General features: G+C 44.6%; 1 protein-coding gene across 50 annotated transcripts in view; it reads left to right on the top strand.

Annotated features, from left to right (window-relative positions):
• Window positions 1-23,959, top strand: part of CELF2 (CUGBP Elav-like family member 2) — an 866,142-nt gene that overhangs the window by 691,113 nt on the left and 151,070 nt on the right. For 39 of the 50 annotated variants that reach the window (XM_074000974.1, XM_045361822.3, XM_045361824.3 and 36 more), the window contains one exon: window positions 5,946-6,142. In XM_074000974.1, coding sequence (XP_073857075.1) covers window positions 5,965-6,142 — 178 coding nt within the window. In that variant the 5' untranslated portion in view covers window positions 5,946-5,964. Of the gene's footprint in view, window positions 1-5,546; window positions 5,769-5,945; window positions 6,143-23,959 lie in introns of those variants that run through there. The other 11 variants (XM_005564613.5, XM_065519958.2, XM_065519960.2 and 8 more) reach the window with 1 other exon arrangement.

Below are 23,959 nucleotides of genomic sequence, written 5' to 3' on the forward strand. Positions count from 1 at the left end.
ATGTGTTCTCCAGCCTGCAGTGTGGGAAGGAGCTGATGCTTAGACCTTAGTTGCCCCACTGCCAGTCTGTTGGGAAGAGATTTCTCTTCTTAAATAATGGCCACACCAAAATGGACAATGTAGAGATTGTTAATATTAATGAATTGCATGTCTGTCCTGTTACCCGCCAGAGGCACCAGGCCCATCGCCAGGTTCTTTCTGCTTTTGCCTTAAGCAGCTGAGTCTTGGACAGTTTCCTGTAATAACCAAACAAAGCCTGTTTCTTCGTGTGCTATTACTTAAGTACAAGTGATATTTAAAAATGATTCCTGAGCCCTCTGAAAGAGTGGCTGGTTAGCTACAGAAATGATGGGACTGAAGTTAGGACATTAGGAAGAACGGTAGCATACCTGGAGAGAGATGGGGCTCTGGCAGCACCCCAATTAACCGGCCACTCAGTGGCCTGTCGGAGCCTCCAGGCTGCTCTCCACAGTGCCAGTGACACCTTGTCAGCTCTCCAACCTGCAGCCTGTGTCACCTGTGAGCCAGAGGGACTGAATTGGACACAGGCAAGGAATCACAACAAGATTTCAGGCAGCTGGTTATATTATCTAAATTATCTTTTCCATGAATCTCTCTGGGTCCAGACCATAGCCATAGGATTATAGAAATGAAGAGCCAAATGGGGCCTATACTCTTGATTTGTTTTACAAGTGAGAAAACTGAGGCACAACAGAGTGGTTATATGATTAGCCTCAGATCCCAGAATTAAGTGGTTGCTGAGCCAGGATAAGAACTCAGGCCTGCTGGCCCACCGTTCCCTGACCTACTGTTGAGGGCCTCAAGCACTGATGGGGCTTTCCTGGCCCCATATTCTTGCATTTCCAAAGCAAACCTCCCATGCAATGATGTTTAGATAAATCTCAACTCTAATCAGTAAAAACCAAGCAAAGGACAAGTATATTTGCATCTACAACTATTTAGGTAAACTGAAGTTAAATAAAAATTCAGTTCCTTAGTCGCATTAGCCACATGAAGCTAGTGGCCACCATATTGGTCTGTGCAAATACAGAACATTTCCATCATGACACCAGGTTGGGTAGCACTGATGTGGATTACCCCAAGGATCAAAAAAAAAAAAAAAGTGTTAGAGTAATAATAACTACCAGGACGATTTTCTATCTTTACACACAATTTTTCTAAGACAAGGCATTTTTTGTGTACTTCTTGATTTCGTATGCATTCTGAAGATGACATTTTATGTATTTTAGCATTAGTATAATAGTTTATAGCCATTTGGCAATTCTCGTAGCCATTTTGTAAGTTTGTTCTTTTTATATAAATGAAGGAAAGACAACACAGAAAGCCGCCCACAGAACAAGATAAAAGAATAGAAATTTCCATTCTTTTGTTTGCATTCTTCCAAAGGAAGCCTGCAAATCACTGGTCCTTATAAAAGCTTGTTGTCCTAAAACTAGTAAAGATAATAATATGTTGAATCAATTATTATAATAGTCTACTGCTTAGAGGAACCTCAGAAGATTTTGCATATACTCTGTTGATCTAGTTCTTTTTCCTCTAAAACAGGGAAGTAGGTCAGTGCCTGGGTTAAAACTAAAAAGTAAGCACTCATCGTTTTTCTGAACATGATTTCATTTTCATCTTGTCTGACACTGAGAATACCACTGCCCACTGGCATAGTGCTTGCAGACTTGCGGTCTTATTCCGTATGGCATCTGTCTTAGAGGAGCCTTCTAGCTGGCTCCTTGCCAAGGGTACTAGCAGAACTGGCACTCAGGATCTCATTGCAGTTTGTAGGCAAGGTGCCAGCAGAGATGTGTGCGCATGTGTCCAGGGACTACAAGTGGTCACCGGGTTGGGAAACGTCAACCTGGAGAAACCCAACTCACAGAACGTGAAGCGAAGACAGCTGACCGTCACCTCTCACTGCATCCACATTCTCTAGGCACCTTTTGTGTGACATTGGAAAAGTCAGTGTATCTCTGTGACTCTCACTGGGTTCATCTCCAAAACAGATCATGATGCCAATGGGAACCGTTGAAGAGCATTGTATATCGAGTACTTGGCAAAGGTTTCTGGCAAAAAGGAGCCCCTCAATAAATATTATTTGAATTTGGATGTAAATTCTTGGACTGTAAGAGGCACCGTACTGGGTGTTGAGAATGGCTAGGGAGTGAAGAGAAGCAAGCTAGTCTGATTTTCTAAGCCCGAGATGAGGTTCTTGTAAATATGAGATCTTCTCAAGGGTCTTGCTGAGATTTGGGGTGTCTATTCCTGTAATTAATTCTCTTTGAAAAGCACATTGGCTTTCCATAGTTTCAAGCAGGTCCCTCCAAAGGTTTAACTGTTGAACACATAATTTCTGGCTTGCTTAGAAGTGTCAGTGCTACAGCCCCATGAGGATGAAAGAATTCAGTGAGTCTCCACTAAAAAGGAGCATCAGCCAGGGAGAGAGTTGGGAGTCCAGAGCAGGATTCGGTTGGGTGGATGAGAAGGGAGTAAACCAAGCTCCTGCAGCACTGTCGGGGTTCATGGCACGTGATTCAGCAGCGCCAGGAGAGTGGTCAGTGGGACAGGACCACCCATTTTGGCAGTGCCAGGAGAGAAGTTGGTGGGACAGAACCACCTATTTTGGCAGCGCCAGGAGAGTGATCAATGGGACAGGACCACCTATTTCGGCAGTGCCAGGAGAGAGGTCAATGGGACAGGATCACCTATTTCGGCAGCGCCAGGAGAGTGGTTGATGGGACAGGACCACCTATTTTGCTTTCGATCGGGAAGGTGTGGGGGTGGTAATATTTTAACTTGTACAACAAGTGGACATCACTGGATTTACTTAAGGAAGGGATTGTTCTGCCCTTAGAACTTGATGCAAATCTGTGGAAAAGTTACTTCCGAAAGGGCAGGTAGTCTGGCAAGGATGTAGAGAGAGATGAGAGGTGCTCATGGGTGGCTCTGTAGGACTGGAGAAGAAGGGAATCTGCAGAGATGGAGACACACTATGTGACTGAGTAAATGTGGGTTTCAAAGTAGCCTAAAGGCGGGGGGGGGGGGGTTGAAAAAATATAAAGTACCTATCACAATATTTGCTATGTAAGTGATGACTAAAATACACATATTATTATTATTTAGGATAGGAATTGTGTTTGAGTCTATACTATAAAAATTTTTTAATTGAAAAGTAGATTTTTGATGGTCATGCATTTCAGATGCTTCACAGATGCAAAGAAGAAATTAACAGTAGGAAACGCTGACAGTGACAGAGCCCCTTATTTTGTGCCGTGTCTTGTGTTAAGCACACGAGTCTAAGAGGTGGAGTCCGCTATCCCCGTTTAACTGATGAAGAGTCTGAAGCCCAAAGTAGCACATTTAGGAGGGGGTGCTGCCAGAACTCAGAGCCCCTGTGCCACACTGCCTCTAGATGAGAGGTCTCCAGGCATCAGTGAAGCATGGCTCATGGGAGGAAAGACATATGTACACTAGTCACATACAGGCCAGAGGCATGAGGCATTGGCTGGCTCCTCTATTTCCCTTACTTGATGCATCTTGGTGAGTTTATATTTTTCAAGAAAGAATAAATGGCCTCTTATTTGCAGAAGCATTGAAGACTGCTTGCTCTAGAATTCTGAGTTCAGACACTAGAACTAGTACAATGCCACTCCGTTCTCCATTGTGTTACCTTCTGCGCTCCGCAGATGAGGCGCAGCAGCCCAATTTTTTCAGCTTCTCTTTTCTGTTAGCCGAGACCCGTGGCAATACTTTCCTCTTTTCATTCTAGCTGGTTGTCAACAGCGGTAACCACAAGTCTTTCCTGTCCCAGAAATAAGTCTTGCCACACTCTCAACCCCCGACAGGGTGTGAACATGACATGCCTTACTGCAAGGGGCTCCTCCGCCTCCGCCCCACCGCAGCCACAGACCCACAGGGTTCAAGTGTTGATTGAATTCTCAAAGAGCGATTTAAAAAGGATAGGTGCACAAGAACTAGATAAACAATCTAGCTCTAACATAAACAAGCATTACATTACACCAAAATTGTTGAGAGAAGATTTTGTACTCAATATTTTATTCAGCAGAACATTTTTTGTAACAATAAGGTTGATTAGAGCAAGCTCTGAAAGTGCTTCAAGTTAGACAGTCTGATTGTTTATTTCAAGGATAAAAAATAAAGTGGTAAAATAGGGGGATGTGAAGAAGTAGAAATTGAAGCCAGGACCTAGCGAAGAGTATTTGACATCACTTTGCTCTCCAGGTTCAATCTCATTCAGGATTTTTCCTTACCATAGGGTTTTGGCTTTTTAGCCATGAGTATCTTGTTTTTAGAGGCTTAGGACCATCCTAGACCCACAGCAGATTTAAAGTGCTCTGATGGTGTATTTGTCTGATGGTTCATTTTAACCAAGTAAGTAGCTCTCTGTAAGATCTTTGTCTACCTTCTTAGTAGTACCAGGAAGCTACGGTGAAATCATGTCTGGCCCTTGCAGTTTAGTATTAGTTAGCATGTCCCCTTTCTGACCTCTCTGCTTCTTGGGGTGGGGGTACTCATGGAGGAGGCTCTGTAGGGGCAGCGTCTGCCTGCTTTGTTACGGCGCCTTCTATTTTCACAGGCTGAGAAGCTGGAGCAAGCGGGCAGTGCTGCAAATGAGTGCTGCCGAGAGGCATTCAGCCTTGTCACTTGGCAGAGTAGCTGGGTTCGGGGTATATTTGGGGCGGGGGTGGGGAGCACAAAAAGGGTATGTGGTTTTGCTTTACTATTTGTTCCTGCTCAAAGGGGGTGGGGGCAAGTAAAAAAAAGACATGTCTTCATCATCGTATTACTCGATGGTGACTAGACGTGCAGGCTGTATACAGCATTCTCTTCCAAATGGGGATTTGGGAAACAGCGTTGAGGAGGACTGATATGCAAAAGCTTATGGTTGTGCTCTCTGTCAGCCCCAAATATTTACTGAAGCTGGGAGAAGAAAAGGCAGACTTTCTTTTTTTCTCTCCCAAACGTGTGATTGTTTAGAACTCAAGTGCAACATCTGGAAGTCAGATATACAGAGAACAATTTATGGAGTGTGAGAGATTTGAAATATTCAGTGTCTTTTAGTGGGAACTCAACTTTCTGGGGCTGCTTTTTTTTTTTTTTTAAGCCAGCACAAAGCAGGCAATTCTGAGATCTCCTTTGCCTCTCTGAATTAAACCCTTTGTGCCTGGGTCCCATAAACAATGTGCTTTTTAAAGGGGAGCCCCCTCCCAGCTCCGGCCTTTTTCTCCGGCGTGGGCAGCCAATCAGCTGCGCGGAGCTGCATAGCTGGACCGCTTTCCATTCTGAGTAGCAACAACGTACTAATTTGATGCACACATGGATGCCTCGCGCACTCTGCAAATTCATCACCCGCATCTTGCATTAGTCATCTGACGGACTGCCAAGTGTTTCATTTTCTTTCCATGTGACTTTATTATTACCACCTCTCTCCTCTCTTCCAAAAACCTCCCAAAAAGGGCGGCGGGGTGGGGGGCGGGGCAGGGAGAGGGCGAGAAATCCAGCAGACATCTAGCTCTGCTTTCTTTCCCAGCCACAGACAGGGTAGGGCTGATAATGCACTGATGCGTTGATGGCAGCCTTGCAGAGCTAGACCTACATTTAACTTGCAGCTGCCTCCCGAGCCTCCAAGATGTCCACGCCCTGGGTGACAGGCGGCGGGGCGCAGCCCTGTGCTCCCCCGGCTCTGCTCGACAGCAGCACGCAGTGAGAGCCTCGCCGCCGCCGAGGAGCAACTCATGGTGCCTCTGCTTTGTTTTAGTTCATCAAATTTCTACGACTCATTAGGCACTTTGCCACTGCTCTTCTTCCTCCTCCTTCCGCCTCCCCGCCCCCCCGCCCCCCAACCCCCACTATTTTTTTCTTCCTGTCCCTCATCGTGCCGCCCTAACTCTAGCTCCCGGTTCCGTTTTTGACAGTAACGGCACAGCCAACAAGATGAACGGAGCTTTGGATCACTCAGACCAACCAGACCCAGATGCCATTAAGATGTTTGTCGGACAGATCCCCCGGTCGTGGTCGGAAAAGGAGCTGAAAGAACTTTTTGAGCCTTACGGAGCCGTCTACCAGATCAACGTCCTCCGGGATCGGAGTCAGAACCCTCCGCAGAGTAAAGGTACAGAGCGCGGGGCGGGGGTCGCCAGGCGTCCAGGTGGGCGTCGCGGGGCGCTGGGGCAGCCCGAGCTCCCAGCCTGCTGGAGGGCGGGCGGGCAGGCAGGAGGGCTGGAAGCAGCCGGTGCTGGCGGCCTCTGTGCTCCAGGGGCTGCTCCCGGCTCCTCCCCGCACCCCCGCCCGCCCGCCCGCCCGCCCGCTGGGACAGGTTGGAGGCAGGAGGGAGGGACCGAGGCAGGGCGGGAGCGCAGAGGCTCGGTCCAGGCGCGTGATCGCTCCCGGGAGGTCACTTTCTAGGCAGCGCAGCCTCTGCTTGGGCGGGGTGGCTACTTCTCCGAGGAATCGCGTTTCTCAGCCTTGTATTTCAGGACCTAACTCTTCCCACCCTTACGTGCCCAGGATTGCCCATGTCATTACAATTGCATTTCGCTTTTCCATAGCCTGTGGGGACCTCGAAGTACCTTATACACAGTTAATGATGCCACTGGTGCGAGGGAGAAAAGGCTCCCTTGAAGGAGGGACACCCATTCCTGGGGGTCAGGTGGGGACCATGAGGTAAATCTGCCTTTTGGAGCTGGGAGCAGCACCCTAGCGGCCTGACATAGTTAGGACACCTTCACAAATGCTTAGGGTTACACCCTTATCAGTGTTGAGATGAAGGCGTAGGATCTGGTGGTTGTGAACTGCCTCCATTTTAAGATGACGGTGATGGGGGGCAGTGGGTGCCGTTAATGAAATAAGAGACCCAGAAACCATTGTGAGGGATGGTGCTCCTGTGCCCTGGAGTCTTACTTTGTAAGCTCTCCGCAGACCGAATTTAATATATCTACTCTCCGGCTGCCACTTGGTCTCTGTTGCTGTTTTAACCTTCTTGCTTTAGTAAATTTTTTTCTTTCTCTGTTCTTGATCTCTCAGTCTCTCTGCTGAGAAGTCCTCTGTTGTTCTGTGGGCCTCACAGTTTCTTTTGCTCTGTGCCTTGGTGTTTCTGTCTGGCATGTTATTTTATTTCTATGTTGCTTCTCCTAAGACCTCTGAAAGCATCACTTGGCTTATATATACACTTTGGTTGGGTACATGAACATTGGCACATACTTTTTTCTCTAAGCCTTTTCCTTACTGGCAAGGTGAAAGGATAGAACTAGGAAATCTTTAAGACTGACATTCTGTGACTCCGAGAAATGCTGGGCTGCTCCTCTTGTTCCCTGTCGTTGCCAGGGTCTGGCAGGACTTTGGAAGCCTCTTAAGGAACTGAGGAGCCCCTGGCCAGTACTCCTTTTAGGAAGGTGGACATGCATGTCTTCAGAGTGTGTTTGTAACACTCTAGTTTTCCAAACATAGTAGCAAGGTTGTTACAAAAAGCACATAGAATGTTGTCACCACAGACTTGATTGTCCCATTATTTGAAACATAGAAAAATCAGATAACTGAAAATCTGCAGATTTTTAAACTTCACAAATGAGAGAAATATTAAATACCTTTATTGGACATATTCTCATACTGGTTACCTACATGTTTGCCAAATGGAGATGACTAGAGTTTGTTTTAATGCTTCCATGGTATGCTATTGAGGAAAGACAATAGACTAGAGCTAAGAAAAATTAATAAATTTAAAAATAACCAAATAAGGGCTCTCTCACCAGCCAGAATGTCACCCAGGGAAAACTAGACCAGAGGCAGTAAACTATGCTTTAGAGAAATAACCACAATTTATCCTTGACCAGGAAAATGTGACTCCAAATGTTGGTTTATCAGCATTTTTTAAAATTACGTTTGACAGAGTGTCAGAGCTCACTTACTGTTACGGTGCCTGCTTCCGGGACTTTCGGCCATGGAGTACATGTATCTTACCTTGGCCAAAAAGGCCTTTTACCCAGTCAGGTACATACCTGTGTGTGGCCTAGTTATTCTCCTATTGTCTCTCTCTTGCCCAGATGTTCCTATGAGCAGCAGTTTCTACCTGCCTATATCTGAGACTATACATTTTGTTGACTTCTATTCACTGTATCTGATTACTAATTTGGCGAAAATAGTTTACAGAAGCCCACAGTCTGCAGAAGGAGAAGGGAGGCCCGATGAGGGAAGTTTTTTTGAGTACATGCCGTGTATCTCAGACCCTTTGTCAGGAGCTTTACATGTGTTCTCATTTTGTCATTACCAAAATCCAGAAGGTAGGTGGTGGTAGTCACATTTTACAGATAAGGAAACTGAGGCTCGTAAGAAGTTAAGAAACACAGCCCCGTTTGCCCAGCTGTGAAGTGACAGAGTGGAGATTTGGACACGGTCCTTCTGTCTTCATGGACTACACCATTTTGTGTCTCCATGAGGTGACACTGCAGAGCAGCTGTGTTGTGCTGTGTTGCAGGGCTGGGTCAGGGGCAGTCTCCTTTACTTAAGTGTTCCCCAAGTGAAAGGAAGAAATTTCAGTCTTTAAGAATGAGTTGATTTCATTTGTGTCTTTGTGTTTAGTTTTTATACTCAGGGGTTTAGATTGTACATCAGTCCCACCTCATGATATCATGGGGTAGGAGTTAGAGATGAAATCATTCAAATCTTACCTTTGGAAATACAGGTCAATTCCCATTACTGTGAACTCCAAGTCTCACATCAAATATTGCTTAAAGTATGTGGGCTGTCAGCCAAAGCTTGAAAGAGCTTTTGTTATACAGACATCTCTGTTGTCAAGGTATTTGTCGTGATGGGATTTGAGCTGTATAATGACATTGCTCTCGGAGGATTACAGCCCTTAGCCGCTTACCTAGAGAGAGCGACAGCCCCCACTTTCTTCTTGTTGATATGTATGCATGCCATTATTATTTTGCCTGTTTACATGTAAAATAAGACCTCACATTTACTTTGATTCAGACTTTGTCAGCAGAGTACAATTATCATGTTTTCACAGGGCTGATGTCAGAGTCTCAAAAACTAGAATTACTGGAGGTGGTTTGGGTTATGTGAGTGAGGCTTTTGGAGGGACCTTGATTCATGGCCTTTCCCATGTTGATGGTCCCAGGCAAAGAGACAGTCAGTCTGTTACCTAATCCTGGTGAATTAGATTTTCCCCCTCACTTTCAATTTCACTTCTGTTTGGTTGTGAGGCACAAAAACTTGGTCATACTTGTGAAATCATCCTTTCAGGGTTCAAGCCTGAGATACCTATATTCTCACTGTAGGGGCATGTATTGACCAAGCAGGCTAAGTAACTCTGGGGACTCTGGCTCAGTAAACTCTCTCCCCCTTGAGGACTTTGGAAGAGTGTGTTTTATTCAGGGTTCATCTGTTTCGTCTATAGATCGTGAGCAATACCACAGAGAGTTAAGAACATGGCTTCTGAAATTGGAGAACCCTAAATTTAATTTCTGGCTCTGCTGCTTCCTTGCTACGGGCCTTGGGCATGTTACTTAATCACATCTTAGAGTGGAGGCGGTCCTTGTAATGTTGCTGTGTGATCAGGTGATGTGCTCTCCACAGTGCTAGGATACAATAGGAGCTGGTTAGGGCGGTCATGATGATCATAGTTGTTGTTAACTTCATCAATGTGTCTAAGAAAAAAACTCGTAACAGGGACAAGAAGGCATGTCCACAGGTAACTCTCATATGAAAGAACATGAGCTAAGAGTAAATGAGTAAGAAAGAGATAGGCTTACTGGAGCCATGGAAATTGAGCAAAGAAATGAATAATTTGCAGCTTATGGGAGAAGAAAAAGATGGCATCTTTACCAAATCTTGAAAACAATAGTAGGATTTCAGTAAGTAGTCATGATGAACATTACAAATGGATGGACTGGCCTGCTTCAGGCATGCAGGTGCGGAAGTGCAGGGCAAATTCTGGGAACTGTGAATTCTCCCACAGTTCAGAGGAAATGGGAAATACATGACATGAAATAGAGGAAGGGAAGGTCATGAAGCCTAGAGCTATAGGCTAGAGCAACTCTTAGCAGGCCTTCATTCCCAGGCTGAAGGATTTAAAATTCCCTTGTTAGACTATCAAGGCTCTAGGAATATTTTCACAATAAGAGGCTCAGAGGCTGGTGCAGTGTGTTGACTTGGGTTGAGGTCAGGATGTCTTCTGTCATGGGAATGGAAGGGGAGGCTGAGGGACAGATGTGACAGTGGAAGGAAGAGGACTTGATAACTAAATTGGGTCAGTGATGACCAGGAGGCTTTGGCTTAACTGGGAGAATTGGGAGCACAGTCATCAGTGGTGGGAATGGAGGAGAGGAGCATTACGTTCAGTTTTGATTGAGTTGAGTCTGCAGTGTCACAGAAGAGTCAAGGATGCAGCGCTAGAAAAGCCATGGGATTTGGTGACTGGGAGGACCCGAGAGCATTTCAGAAGAAGGGTAGAGGTTGTGGGGAAAGGAAATGCATGGATATATGTGTGGGTTGTGAGTGTAGATGTGCCTTTCTAGTAGTCTGGCGTGAAGGGAGAGGAAGCTTAGACATGCAGTTGGTTTGTTCAGCAAATGATAAGTTGTACGGCAAAGGAGATTGTGAAAATGTGAAGTAGCCATGACTCTGCCTCAGGCCTGTGAAAGGGTGGGAAGATACTTCATTTGAGACGGAGGGGCATTCAGGAGGAAGTAACAACACAAAGTTTCAGAAGTAGGAGACACTTCATACAGGCACCTGCCCTCAGTCTTCTCAGTAAATCGGAAATTTCTTAAGTCTCAGTGAATTAAAGACTTAAAAGGAATGGAAAAGGTTGAAAATGACTGCTTTGGGAAATTGGGTGGAGAGTGGTAGAACTGTTGAAGAACAGGGAGAGGCCGGTCACACTTAGATCATGTCCATCTGGAGTGGGCCCTGATGGTTGTGGTTCTGGGACTGTTTATACCTGAGTGAGGAAAGAAACAGAGTCATAGAGAACCGGGAGTTGGAGGTGATCAATGCAGACATCATAGAAGGCCAGGAAGGGTAGCAGATGTGCTAGAATGTTCTCTCGAAGGTCTGAAGTAGAAAAGCTGGTAATGCTGAAAGACAGCTTCTGGTCCAGGAGGAGGAGGAGGAGGAGGAGTTGAAGGGTTGGCAGTTGAGGTTCAATGGGAGAAGTTGGCAGATAAGGAAATTGTGTTCCAGCGAGACCATACTTGGAACCTAGAATCAGTAGATAAATTATGTGCTTTGGATCATCGCTCTCTTAATGTGTTAGTTAATCAGAGTTACAATCCGAGATCATAGCACCCTGAGAAAGCGTGTTCTGTAATGAACACTGTTTAAATTTTTCTAAACTTAAATGGTTAGATACTGTCATTCTGATTTTATGGAAATGAAAACTGAGTGATAGATTCAAATCACTTGGCATTTGAGATTAGAAGGTAGGAAGAGCACCTTAGACCTAACCAAATGTCTTGTTGATCACATTTTACTGGGCTCTCTTCTGGCAACTTCTCAGCTCAAAAAGAAATAGAAAAGGGAAGTGGCTTTTGTTGACTACCACTACGTACCAAAGGAAAAACTTCCTTTTTTCTTGCAGTGTGTTGGGAGGTCATGGCATAACTGCTGTGCACCTGCAGCCCAACAGTGCTGCAAACCAGAGCTTTCTGGATAAAACAGAAATTGCATTCATGACTCCTTTGGGAAGGGTTATTACCTTAAGTTTCACAAGAGCAGCAGTGGGGATTATGATGCTCTTGCTGTTTCAGCCTCGTCTTGGTCAGGCTGCAGTGAGGGTTACACTGGGGCTGGCCCAGCTGATCTTAGAATAGGGTGATTAGTTGTTTCTCTCTATCTTAAAGGCTTTACTTCAGTTTTCAGGAAGTCATTAGTAAAGTCTTAATTTGTCTCAATCTCTGTCTAGTTCAGTACAGTGGAAAAGTTTCTTGAGAATCAGACTAGACTGCTGGGGAATGAACAGGAAGAAGGAAACAGGAACAGGAGAAGCATAAAGACACCAAAGACTAACTTTACTTATTTCAGAATTGGGCCGAGGGTGGCCCTAAATCCAGAAGTTTCTTCTGTGCGATGGTAGAGTGAGGGTAGGCCCTGGAGAAAAGGACTTAGTACTGGTATTTATCATGGCCAACTTGTGCAGAGAATAAGCCTTGCTTTCTTTATCCATGAAGTAGAAATAATACCCACTTCCCAAGTTGCTTTACATGTTCACTAAGATAACAAATGTGTGAGTGCTGCTGGCATGGTCTAAAGAGGGTTGATTACCTTACAAACCATTTGTTTCTTCTTTAAAATGTTAAAGGTTTGTAGGGAACTCCCTTGGCCGCTTTATGGAGGACTGGAGTGGGGAGGGTCATTTTCATGTTTCACGCCTTTCCTTTCTTCCTAAAAACATGTCAGAAACTTCACTTAAGTAATAGAAGGACCTGGGAGCCTGTTTATTTAAGCAATGTTATCTTGAAATCAGGAATTAAGAAAGAATTCAAACTGCAGGAAGATGAACCTACACTGCATTTTAATGCATGCAAGTAGGGAATAGGATTTCTGTCCTACATTTCTCGAAAACCGGGGTCACTGCCCTAGATTTTCTGGGACAGCCCCGGTTTTGGTGCTGCCTCGATGGCCCACAGGAAGGGCATCTCATCCTGAATTAATGTTATGTTAACAGAAGGCTCTGTGTTACTTACTGTGACATCCTTTCATTGTTGGCTGACCGACCTATGGGACAAACATAAAATGCAGTCAGAATTTTTATATTCATGCAAGCGGAGGATCCTTATCGCATCCTTGTGAAAGGTGGCTTCACTGCCTACATCATACATCTATATTAAAAGATATAACAATTCATTTTATGAAATGCAATTTTAAAATATTTTGACTGATACTGACTCTAGCCATTGTGCTGATTGAGATAAAGCCAGGGACAAAGGTTAAATAAGCCTCCTTTAAGTTATAGGAAGAAGGATTCCCTTTAAATGCCCCATACTCTGGTGATGCCGAGACTGTGCCCGTCAGTCACAGTGCTGAATTTCTGTGACTTCTATCAAAGGGCAGCGTCTACCCTGGCAGATAATACCTCTCATGGGTACATTTTGATCCTTACATCTCTGGAGAGAAGAGGAGGAAGAAGGGGAAGGAGGGAGACAAAAAAAGACCGACAGAGCGAGCTAATATCAAAGAAGAAAAGAAATTACTCATGGCTGCTTTTAACCATTTTGTTTTCTTCTCTTCTGTCTGGGACATTAAGACTTCAGCTAGTCCCCAGTCATCTTTTCCCCGGTAGCTTTGCTTTTCTGGAATTAAAGTAGCAGAAGAATAAAGAAAACAGGCGCTGGATGAAAGGAGAACAGACTTCTTTGGTAGAAATGTGACATGAAAAGAAAACCCAGGGTTTCGCGGCTTCTGTTTGAATCCCTCCAGCACGTATTGCAGGTTGATTGAAAAAGTAAAGTCTAGGTGATCTCACAATTTGCATTTGCCACTGAGTGCATGTCTAGGTTGCCTGTCTAGAAGCCTCACTTGCCTTTTTATTTGCACCCAGCAAGAAGAAGATAGCTCCCCACTAGAGATGCCTTACCATCAGTCACCCAGTTGTACCACTCTGGCTACCATACCGTGGGACATTGGGCAGCCAGTCCTTTGGAGAGGACAAGTCCAGTTCCCTGGCCAGAAGGAGAGGTGCTCTCAACAGGGTGATGCTGTTAGTTGCTCTGAAACACACACATATTGCCTCAGAGCTGCCTTAGCATGACCTACCTGCCCTTCCTCGCTTTCGCTCCAGAGACCCCAGATAATCAGGCGTTCGGGTTGAAAGGTTTACTTGCTGCCTCCTTCATGCTCTACTTCTAATGAAAGTTTAAAATTAACCATAGTTAAGTTATATTTTAGAAGTGTTCAGAATTCTAGCATTAATTTAAAAATCATGACATACCTTTTGAAGAAGTTTATTATCTTGAATAATTCCAACCATGGTGAAATGTAAAACACCACTAGTATAATTAGTACCGCTTTTTGTATCTTATGTTAGTAGATTCTTAAAAGACTGAATTTTCATCCTTGGACATACAACCCCAGATTCTAACCTCATCATAATTTCACTGATTCTGAGGCCATCCATTCTCCTGCTTCATTATCTAATACTGGGTGGGCCAAACCTTCTGCAAGAACAGCTCACAGGCATGCGAGGGTGTGCAGCCATGAATAAGTACAGAATAATCATTATGATCTTCGAAACCATCAGAACCTAAGAAGAAATAGAAAGATAATTGACCAAAAGGGAAAAAGTGGAAACTAGGCTAAAATAAGATGATTTAGCGACAGATTGACATGGGTTTATATATTCTGAAAATAGAAATAATGACGGTAATGTGTTGGGTTCTGAGACAGGAGAATTGAGGATGTTCCGACCCATACTGAGAGATTCCAGGGGGAATCAGTCAGCCATAAGGTTATCTGAGTGATGTATATTAGGTGTAACACTAAGGAAATTTGTAGTGCACTAGACCTCTTACCTATATTAAAGAATCAAGGTCTTCAAATATGTCTTCAAATATTTCTACATTTGCCTCGATGAGTCGTTGTTACAGGGAAAGGAATGCAAGAAGAAAAAGGCGTGTGTGAGCTGGTGGATTAGGCTGTACAGGAGTTTCTCAAAGCCTGAGTCACATAGACAAACACAAATAGCAAGCAGAGAAGTGAGTTTTGCTGTAAATGGAAAAAGGGGCTAGTTAGCTACACAGGGGAGTGCTGCAATGATAAAGCCAGTGGGTCAGATGGTGAGGATGGCCTTGGAAACACTGCAAGGCCATGTTTTTTGGATCAGCATTTTTTTTTCATTCTCTATGTAAGTGACAGACGTGTTTCTAATCCAGTATCCACATTCCGACATTAATTCACACTGGAGAAACCCATAAGATACACTGTGGACAGTGATCAGTTTGAAGAATAAAGGAATATAATTTCTCTATTTCTACTGGAGGATCATAAATAGAAATTAGGGAGAAGAATCAAAGGGCCGAGAGAATATTCACTCACCACACGATTTAACTGACCCAGCATCTGATCATTATCAAATATGTTGGGCTATGTTGACTTTATTGCTTGTGTAGGACAAATTCTGCAGCTTTACCCGCATGTGGGTCAAGACCTGTCTCTTCATAGCAGTCTTCCAGCATTGTCTGCATTTACTAAGTTCATGAATTGCTGCTATTTTGTTGCCTTTTTAGCTTTAGGTGAAAAAATGGTTCCCAAACTACTATAGTTTAATGGGAACTGCATCCTAGTCAAGTAAAGAAATACGCAAACATCAGGGATGGGGAGGAGCACAGGAAACAAGGCCTTCAACAAGCTAATGGTCAGAACTGTCCCCCCCCGCCAAATGCTAAACGTTCCCAATGATGCATCAGACACCAAGTGTTATGGAACAGGTAATCTGCCACTTTTCACAAAAAGCTTTTTAGCTCCTAACTAGGCCACTGTGCCTGATACTCGGAAACGTTGTTGAAGGATATCAAGGAGATGGAGGGAGTTCCAAAGGAGAGCAGCATGAATCGCAAAGGTCCGGGAAGGTGAGCCCACATGGAAAGGTCTAGGAGGTTAACTTAAAAGACCTGAGAGCATTGAGTCATGAGAATGAAAAGAGGGAAAGGCTGTAGCAAGACATTAAAAGGAGGGATTGTGTTCTCAAAAAAAAAAGAGAGAATATGATTGAAGTTTTGAAGACGCTAAAGTGCAGAGTGAAGCTATATATAGATAAGCTCTTTCAATTAATGCTAAACCCTGGGATACTGCTGCTGATGTTTAAAACGTTGGAACGGCAGGCAACGTGTAGAGTTTGAGCCAAACTTTTACAGAGAAGAGGTGGTGAACTTAGAGCACGTTACGAAAGTTAAGGAGATGGTGAGGCAGCTCCCTCAGCAGTCCCCAGGAGGGGGCCTCTGGCCAGCTCTCGCATAGGCTTAATGCAGAGCCCTTTTGTAACAATGAGTTAAGGTGAGGGTAGCCTTCAAAGCCCTGGGTCCCTTTTAGTGTTGAACTGAATATAGAACAGAAACGATGAAAAATGTGGTGCCGGCAGCTGACACAGTGTTTACCAAAGCACCAGTCATGGGGCAGTAGACGCTTCTGGGTGCCTACTGTGTGCAAGGCATCATTCTTAGTGCTGAGAACATAAAGATGAGCAGACCATGTTCTTTGCCCCAGAAGGAGAGAAAGCATTGTCTGTAGTAAAGAGAGGAGAGCCACAATTACCTTGAAATGTAAAACCGGCTTCAAGTTGGCCATGTCCGTTGCACACATGCATGCACGTATGTTTTCTGTTTAGCAGAGAATGCACTAAAGAGCATGACCATCCTGTGCTGTTCATGTAATAAAGATGAAGTGAGAGAACATTAGAGGAACCAAAGCCATGTGATGGTACGTGTCTGACGTTTTTCCTTTCAGCGACATGCCGGAATCTCCTCTTTCCCCTTTTTCCCCTTTTTCTTCATTTGATTCCCCTCCCTATAGGGAGTTTAGGACAAGAAGAGGCTAAAGTTTCACTGAGCCTTTCTGAAGGTTCTCCATTAAATGCCAGGAAAGAAAGTGCAGGTCTCTTATTAGCATAATGAAGGCATCAGCATTGCATCAGGCTGGTCCTCGTACCCTTTTCCTTGTAATGGTGTTTGGTGTAGGGTCCTGAGGAAGAGCCGCCAGCCCCTACCTGATGGATCCACATCCCCTTGGCACCAGAGAGTGACCGATAGTGTTAACCGTCATAGGAGGCATGTATGTATGTGTGTAGAACTCTCACGTGTATTTTAAACTTTGCAATAGCCCAAAGTTAATGTGTTTCTTTGCCATTTGCTTATAGAATGTTGAATGTAAGTTGCCTAGGACGGTGCCTGGCATATAGTGGAAATTGAATAAAGGCTGCTAGGTGGTATAGACTAGATGGACTAGAAAACTGTACAGACGCAGACACTTTCAGATGATCTCTTTGCTGCAGAGAGACCTTTCTGTGTGCTTTGTTCAAAGTTGACAGTGTGGTTAAACTACCATCAACAAGACATTACTTTTGGGTAATTTTTTCAGTGTTTATCCCCATTCCTTTATCCTCTTTTCCATAGCCTCTTTTACTGCAAGCTACACTCCGTTTGAAAGATGGTGGGTTGGCGTTAGAGTGGTGTTCTGTGGCCAGTGGAGGACGAAGCTTGCTCACTTTAATGCAGGATCTCTCAGCATCCTGTGCTAACTATTGGCAGGAAGGTTATTTCAGTGAGACGCTGGTTCCTTCTCACCCCGCACCCTGCCTGGAATCACCCCTGGTTGCGGAAGCCTATATAGGGTAGCTCATTTGGACAAAGTATTGTTAAGATGGTTATTAGAAGACTCGCAACTTAGAAAAGGAAATAAACATGTTAATACTAGCTTTCATAAATACTCCTCTCGAAAAAACACCACTTTCTAAAAAATTCAGATTACTAAGGCATCCCCTACACAGAATGTTTAGTAGGGAGGTGCTAAAACTGATAGCAATTCTGAGTAAGTTTCTTCTCATGTAGTTAATGCAGCATAATGAAAGAAATAAAAGTCCTTATTTTTTTACTTTCTGTGCTGCTGCTTAAATATTCTCCTTCGAGTCAGGTTAGCTTACCTTGGGTGTTTGTATTTTGTTGACTTATGTTTGCATGTGTGAATTTAAAAAAAAAAAGAATATTAGGTTATTAAAAGGAGGATATGAACCAAAATGTTGGCATGAATTAAGAAAAATCAGTGAAGAACCATTGCTTAATTTGTACACCTCCCTGCAGTGCTGGAAATGAACTTTTTCTTCGTGTTCCCATGAGGCAGGGAGAAAACAGACGAGCATGGTTTCACTTTCCAGACGGAATGAAGTACCTCAACAGCAAAGAAGGAAATAGGGGCCTTCGTTTTTTAATCCTCTGTAAGATAGTCAAGGCTTGTCCAGTAGAAAGTTAGGTTTTGTAATAAGGGACCATTTTGCCCTTTCTGTTTAGGATTCAACAATTGCTTGTTGAGTTGGGGTGAACATGCCGTGAACTCAGGAACGGCTGAGGAGGGCCTTTCTCTGCCTGCCCTACCCAGAGCATTCTCTCTAACCGCGTGGTGGAGGCTGTGGAGAGGGCTGTAGGCAGTGGCAGTGTCCGTCACTCTCTGGGTGAAGCCAGTACGTCCTGGTGGTGGCCTTAGGAGACAGCCCTCGTGAGGCTCAGTAAGCCGCAGCCTAGATTGGAACAACGTGACTGCCTGGTAGGAGAAAGGAGACGACATCTGAAAGGAGGGTTTAAGGTGTTTGCAAAGGGGTCAGATCCCTACACACGAAACGCTGCGGTCACAGCTGCTGCCATGCTACCTGCCACGCGCCCTGGCCTGTGTCAGCATGATGGAGTCGGCAACCTGGTTAGGCGCAAAGAGGAGATGCGCATTCTGTGCCCAGTCCTCGCTCCCGTTTGCCAACCGGGCTGCTGAGTATGATGCTCCCTTTGTGAAGTGGACATCTGTCTAATGGGAACTGGACGGTGACCACCAGTCCCTTTTACACAGGCCACCATACAGCTGCCAGGTGGCGCTGGCTCTTAGCTGTTCTGCAAGTCCAGCACGGGGTGTATTCAGCTCTAGAGGTGGCAAACCCGGGGCCCCTCCACCAGGCCCGCTCCCTGCAAAGGAAGTGCTTCCGAGAGCCAAGACTCTGCTCTAACCTCTGTGAAGGAAGAAAAAGACTTAGGGAAAGGTAATGAATAAATTAAAGACACACTTTTGTAATTGTATATTTTAGGCTTTCCTCTCTCCCTAATTGTGCTCTAATCTGTACTTAGGAGTACAGTTTTTTAAGTGGGACATGTCAGGCTTTTATGCCACAGCTTAAACTCCAAGGCAAATGTATGTGTGACAGCTTAAGAGGCGAAAAGAAGAGTCTTCGTCAAATGGCAGAGTTTGATTGTTTAACCTAGACTAATCAGTCTTTGGAGGGCCTGCCACGTGTCTTCCAGACGGCTAGAATGCTCAGGAGATAAGAGTGGGCCTATCGCTCTGTGGCTTTCTCCCCCTGCATTAGCCGCAGAGCTGCGTGAGTCTATGAAAACTCATTGGTTGGGCTGCCCTAGCAACACAGAATGCTGTGCTGACACATACTCCGTCACATGTTTGCGATGAAAATGCTGTATTTTTAGAACACTTCAAAGTCAGGAAGCCGTTAAACCACGCTGCATCCTCTCTTGTCCTCTGGCCACTTCCTCCACACCCCCAGGAACATTGCCCCCATTTCACAGAAAAGGAGCCTGAGACAAAGATTAAGTGATATTTTAAGCAAAGCCGATAACTCCAGGGAAAATTGCTGATCGAGTCTCGAAATCCAGCACATCCTTTGGAGTAATTTTTAATGCTTTCGCATCTTTTACCTAAGCCATGTGTGTTCCATATGACCTTAAATCTAAGCCCTAATATTGTATATGGAGTTCAGAAGACAACTTAGTCTCCCATTTTCTTTCCTGGCATTCATTCAAATAAAAATAGGCACATAATACTGTTCTGTTAAAAAAAAAAAATCAAAACTTCATGCACACCTTGCAAATCTTTTAGAATTTATGACACTTATTAAGTATCTTTATGCAAATAAAGATCAAAAGTCCTATGAGTTTTTGTCACTTGCTGAAGGACTGTATCTTTTGTATCTCTGAAATTCGTGTGCCTAGCTCAGTGCCTGGCATGGAATAGCCATTGAAAATTAGCTGCAGATTGAATGAATCAAGTAAATGCTACCTCTCTCTGATTCACCACTAACTCACCCATTTTACAGAGTTACTGTTCTGTGGAGCAGAGACAGCCTTTTATTCATTTGTAGGACATGTGTTGAGAGCCCTACGTGCCACGCAGTGTGCAGCGTCCCAGGGATACAAAGATGAGTACTGGGACATGATGGAGTGGAGTGGGGAACATGAGGGTGTGTGTGTGCCTGTGTTGGGGAGACAGCCTGTGACCATCTTCTTTTCTTTCCTCCCTGCCGAAAGCTCTGTGATCCTGTCAAGGTTAAGAACAACTGCATTGTACAAACGGGGGAAGGAGGGTCAGAGCTGTCTAGCTCGTATAGCCTGTTGCCAGGTGCCTGCTGAAAATCAGGTCTTAAAGTAGCAAAGCTGACGTGGTGCAGGTAACAGTCGCACTCACCTCCAGTTCTCAAAATAGTCCTAAACCAAAAAATGTTCACTCGGCCCCCCAGCCCCCTAGTCTTCTCTATCGGCAGACCCAAATATATAAGGCTGAGGTATTTCTAATGTGAGGTTCTGTTAGCCTATTGGTACTCCTCAGTCACTTGGGGCCAAAGAGGAAAACATAACAAAGAGAGTGCAAGAGTTTCTAAATTGTAAAACTCCACACCCATCTGAGCCATGATGTCTGGTTCTGTGCGTTTCCTGGTTTCGGTGAATCTCCATGTCTTGATTAGCTTTTGTCTACCCTTTGGCTACCAGATCAAATGCCACCTTCCCAGAAGGCGGCAACGGGAGTGAAAGGCAGTGAACCTAAAAGGCAGTGTGAGGTGGTGGTTGAGAACAGGGCGCTGGAGACTGGGTGCCTCTCCAGATCCCTCCTCCACCACCGCTTCTGTGACCCAGACTAGGAATTGACTTCCCCACGCCTCTGCTTCCTCATCTGCAGGATAAACAGGGCTGTTGAGCAGAACCGTTGAGGTCGTGGAAGCAGAGCAGTGACGACGATGTCAGGACTTGGTAAAACCAAGACCATACTCAGGCTTCTCCTGATGAGGAAACCCAAGTCCAGAAATGTGAAGGGGGCCCTTCCAGGCTGACACTATCTCCCAGTGACTGCTCTGGGTATAGCCTGCCATCCGAACAAATTAGCCTCTCAGTGAAAGCAAGATCAGTTCTCACTAGTATTGACAATCATAGTAATAACTAGTATTTCTCTGGAGTACTCGCCATGGGCTAGGTCCTGTACATTATCTTGTTAAAATATATCCTCACAATAATCCTGTGAGATTAATACTACTTATGGTGCCCATTTTACAGAGAAGAAAACTGAAACTTAGCAAAGTAACACATCTAGGTATGTGGCAGACATGGGATGGATGGATGGATGGATGGATGGATGCATTTATTTATTTATTTATTTATTTATTTATTTATTTATTTAGAGACCAAGTCTTGCTCTGTTGCCCATGCTGGAGTGCAATGACACGATCTCGGCTCACTGCAAGTTCTGCTTCCGGGGTTCAAGCAATTCTCCTGCCTCAGCCTCCCTAACAACTGGGACTACAGGCAGCTGCCAGTACGCCCCGCTAATTTTTGTGTTTTTAGTAGAGGCGGGGTTTCGCCATGTTGGCCTGGCTGGTCTTGAACTCCTGACCTCAAGTGATCAGCCTGCCTCGGCCTCCCAGAGTGCTGGGATTACAGCGGTGAGCCATTGTACCCAGCCCAGACATGGAGTTTAAACCTAAATATTTTGTTGGTAGCATCCCCACTTGTAGCCATGACATTGTCCTTGTTCTGGTTCCAGGGTTTCTGTAGTATGGAGCTGGGCACATCTCTCTGCCTGCTGTGATTGTCACACTAACGTTACCTCTCTCATTTCAAAATGAATACTCTTCTCGATTGTCAGTTGTCATTGACGTCTCTGTATTCGTACCAGTTAGCACAGTGTGTGGTAACCAATAGGTGCTTCATGTTTGTTGAAGTACATTGAATTATTCCTTCAACACTCCTTGGATTTCTTGCTCCCATGCCTGAGTCTTGCCATCTCCTCTCCCTAGAGGTGTCATTTCTTCTTCCTGGTTCTGGTGGTTTCCATTCTGGCCTTTCAGCATCCAGTGCATGTGCCTTTGCATCCATAATGGCTCTTCCTCCTGGACACCCCAGCAGAGTCATGGCCTGCTCTGCTGAAATTCCAGTGACACTGTGTACCCCCGTCACTGTGGACAGTACTTTGTGCCATTCTGCAGTTGCATACGCATTTGTCATCTCGAGCTCTTAAGCTTCTTGCACTGGGGCTATTTTAGTCCATTGGTATACATTATAGGACCTCATCAAACTTATTACAGTGCCTTAAAACAGTGAAGAACATTTGCTGATAGAGAGAATGCAAAGCATTCAAGAGAAAGGGACATTATTTTCCCACCAGCCCGTATCCTGCCTTGTTCTTCTTTTCCTTTTCATGGCACGTTGACATAGAACACCCCGTTGCATTCCTGGTTTTGAATCAGCTGCTGGGCACTCCATGGAGCATGAAAAAATATTGTTTCAGCTGAAGCAATGGAAGTAAGAGAATCATTTTAGGGTGTCACTGTAGTGTGAAAAGCTTTGACATTTAAAATAAAATAAGGAAGGAGAAAAACAGTTCACTCTGTCATTGGAGTCTCTTGCCAGCAAGGGCTCCGAGCCCTCTGAGCAGCGTGCTCACCTGAAACCCCGCCAGATTTACAGATGTTTCCTTTGGCTCCACTGTGAAGAACCACACTGCAGTTCACAGGAACAATTCCATTCTGGCAGGAACTGATGTAACCGGGGAGCGGGGCAGCAAACAGAGATGACTTCATAGGTCCTATCCCTTTCTACTTTCCTAGATCCCGTAGCGCACACTGCCCTTTGCCTTTGGGTTTTCATCCATCACTTTATTCACTTAGTGCCAAGACATACAACCCTTTTATGAGGCTACGAAAACTCCACTTAGCCAAGTGCGTGTTTGGAGCTCTAAGACAATAATATACTTTGCCCCTAGTTGTGATCCTAGAGCTTCCCTGAAGGTCGTGTGTAGGTGAATGGAACTCTTCCAGACTTGGATTTTCTTCCTTTAAGGACTTGGATTATAACATGGAGGAAAATTTATTTTTAGGGATCAGAGAAGAATTCGAGTCGAGAATAACGAGGAAGAGGTATGAAGAGAAAATTAGAGTGGAGGTTCCAAAGGCTAGTGTTTCTCACTTCTCCCGTACCACCCCCTGTTTTAAGCTGCCCCTTTTAATTAGACATTCTGCCAGCATACAGCTTGTCCAAAACCAAACGCATTATCTGCTCTTTGGTTGGCCCTATTGTGTTAACGGAACAGTCTTCCTTATTGTCGCCCAGTCTCAAAATCTCCGCATTATCCCTGACTGCTGCCTTTCCTTTCTTTCACATCCAAATCTTGTGAACTTGAGCTTTTTTAATACCGCCATTTTGTCCATTTGCTATTGTTATCACCATTGGTGCCACTTAGAATATCAAAGGGTTTTTTTAACAGCTCTGTGGAGACATAATTGATATGCGGTAAACTTCACGTACTTAAAAGTAAACAATTCGGTACATCTTAACATATGTATACACCTGTGAAATCATCACCACAGTCAAAATAACAAACACATCTATCACCCCTGAAAGCTTCTTCGCGCACCTTGGCAATCCCTTCGGTCCTGGCTGCCCCGTGCCTCAATTACTGACCTACTTTCTGTTGTATGTGGTTTCCATTTCCTAGAATGTTACGTAACTGCAGCCATACAGCATGTGCTTTCTTGGATCTGGCTTCCTTTGCTCAACCTGATTCATCCATGTCATTCGTTGATTCCTTTTGATTGCTGAGTAGCATTCCATAGAATGGAGGTAGCTCAGCTCATCACCTCTCCTCTTGATGAGCATTTGGGTTGTTGTCAATTTCTGAATATTTTAAACAAAAAGCTGCTGGGAACATTCATGTACAGGTATTTGTAAAGTCACTTGCTTTTGTTGCTCAGCTAGACACCTTAAGAGTGGAATGGCTATATCACAGAGTAGGTTTATATTGAACTTCTTAAGAAATTGCCTGTTTTCTAAAGGGATTGTACCATTTTACTTGCCTACCAGCAATATCTGAGAGTTTCATTCCCTCCACATTCTCGCCAACACTTGGTGTAATCAGTATTCCTAATTTTACCCCCTCTAATCTGTGTGTAGTGGTATGTCATTAT

This window comes from Macaca fascicularis, chromosome 9 (assembly GCF_037993035.2).
Source record: "Macaca fascicularis isolate 582-1 chromosome 9, T2T-MFA8v1.1".
In the NCBI taxonomy this organism is placed as follows: domain Eukaryota; kingdom Metazoa; phylum Chordata; class Mammalia; order Primates; family Cercopithecidae; genus Macaca; species Macaca fascicularis.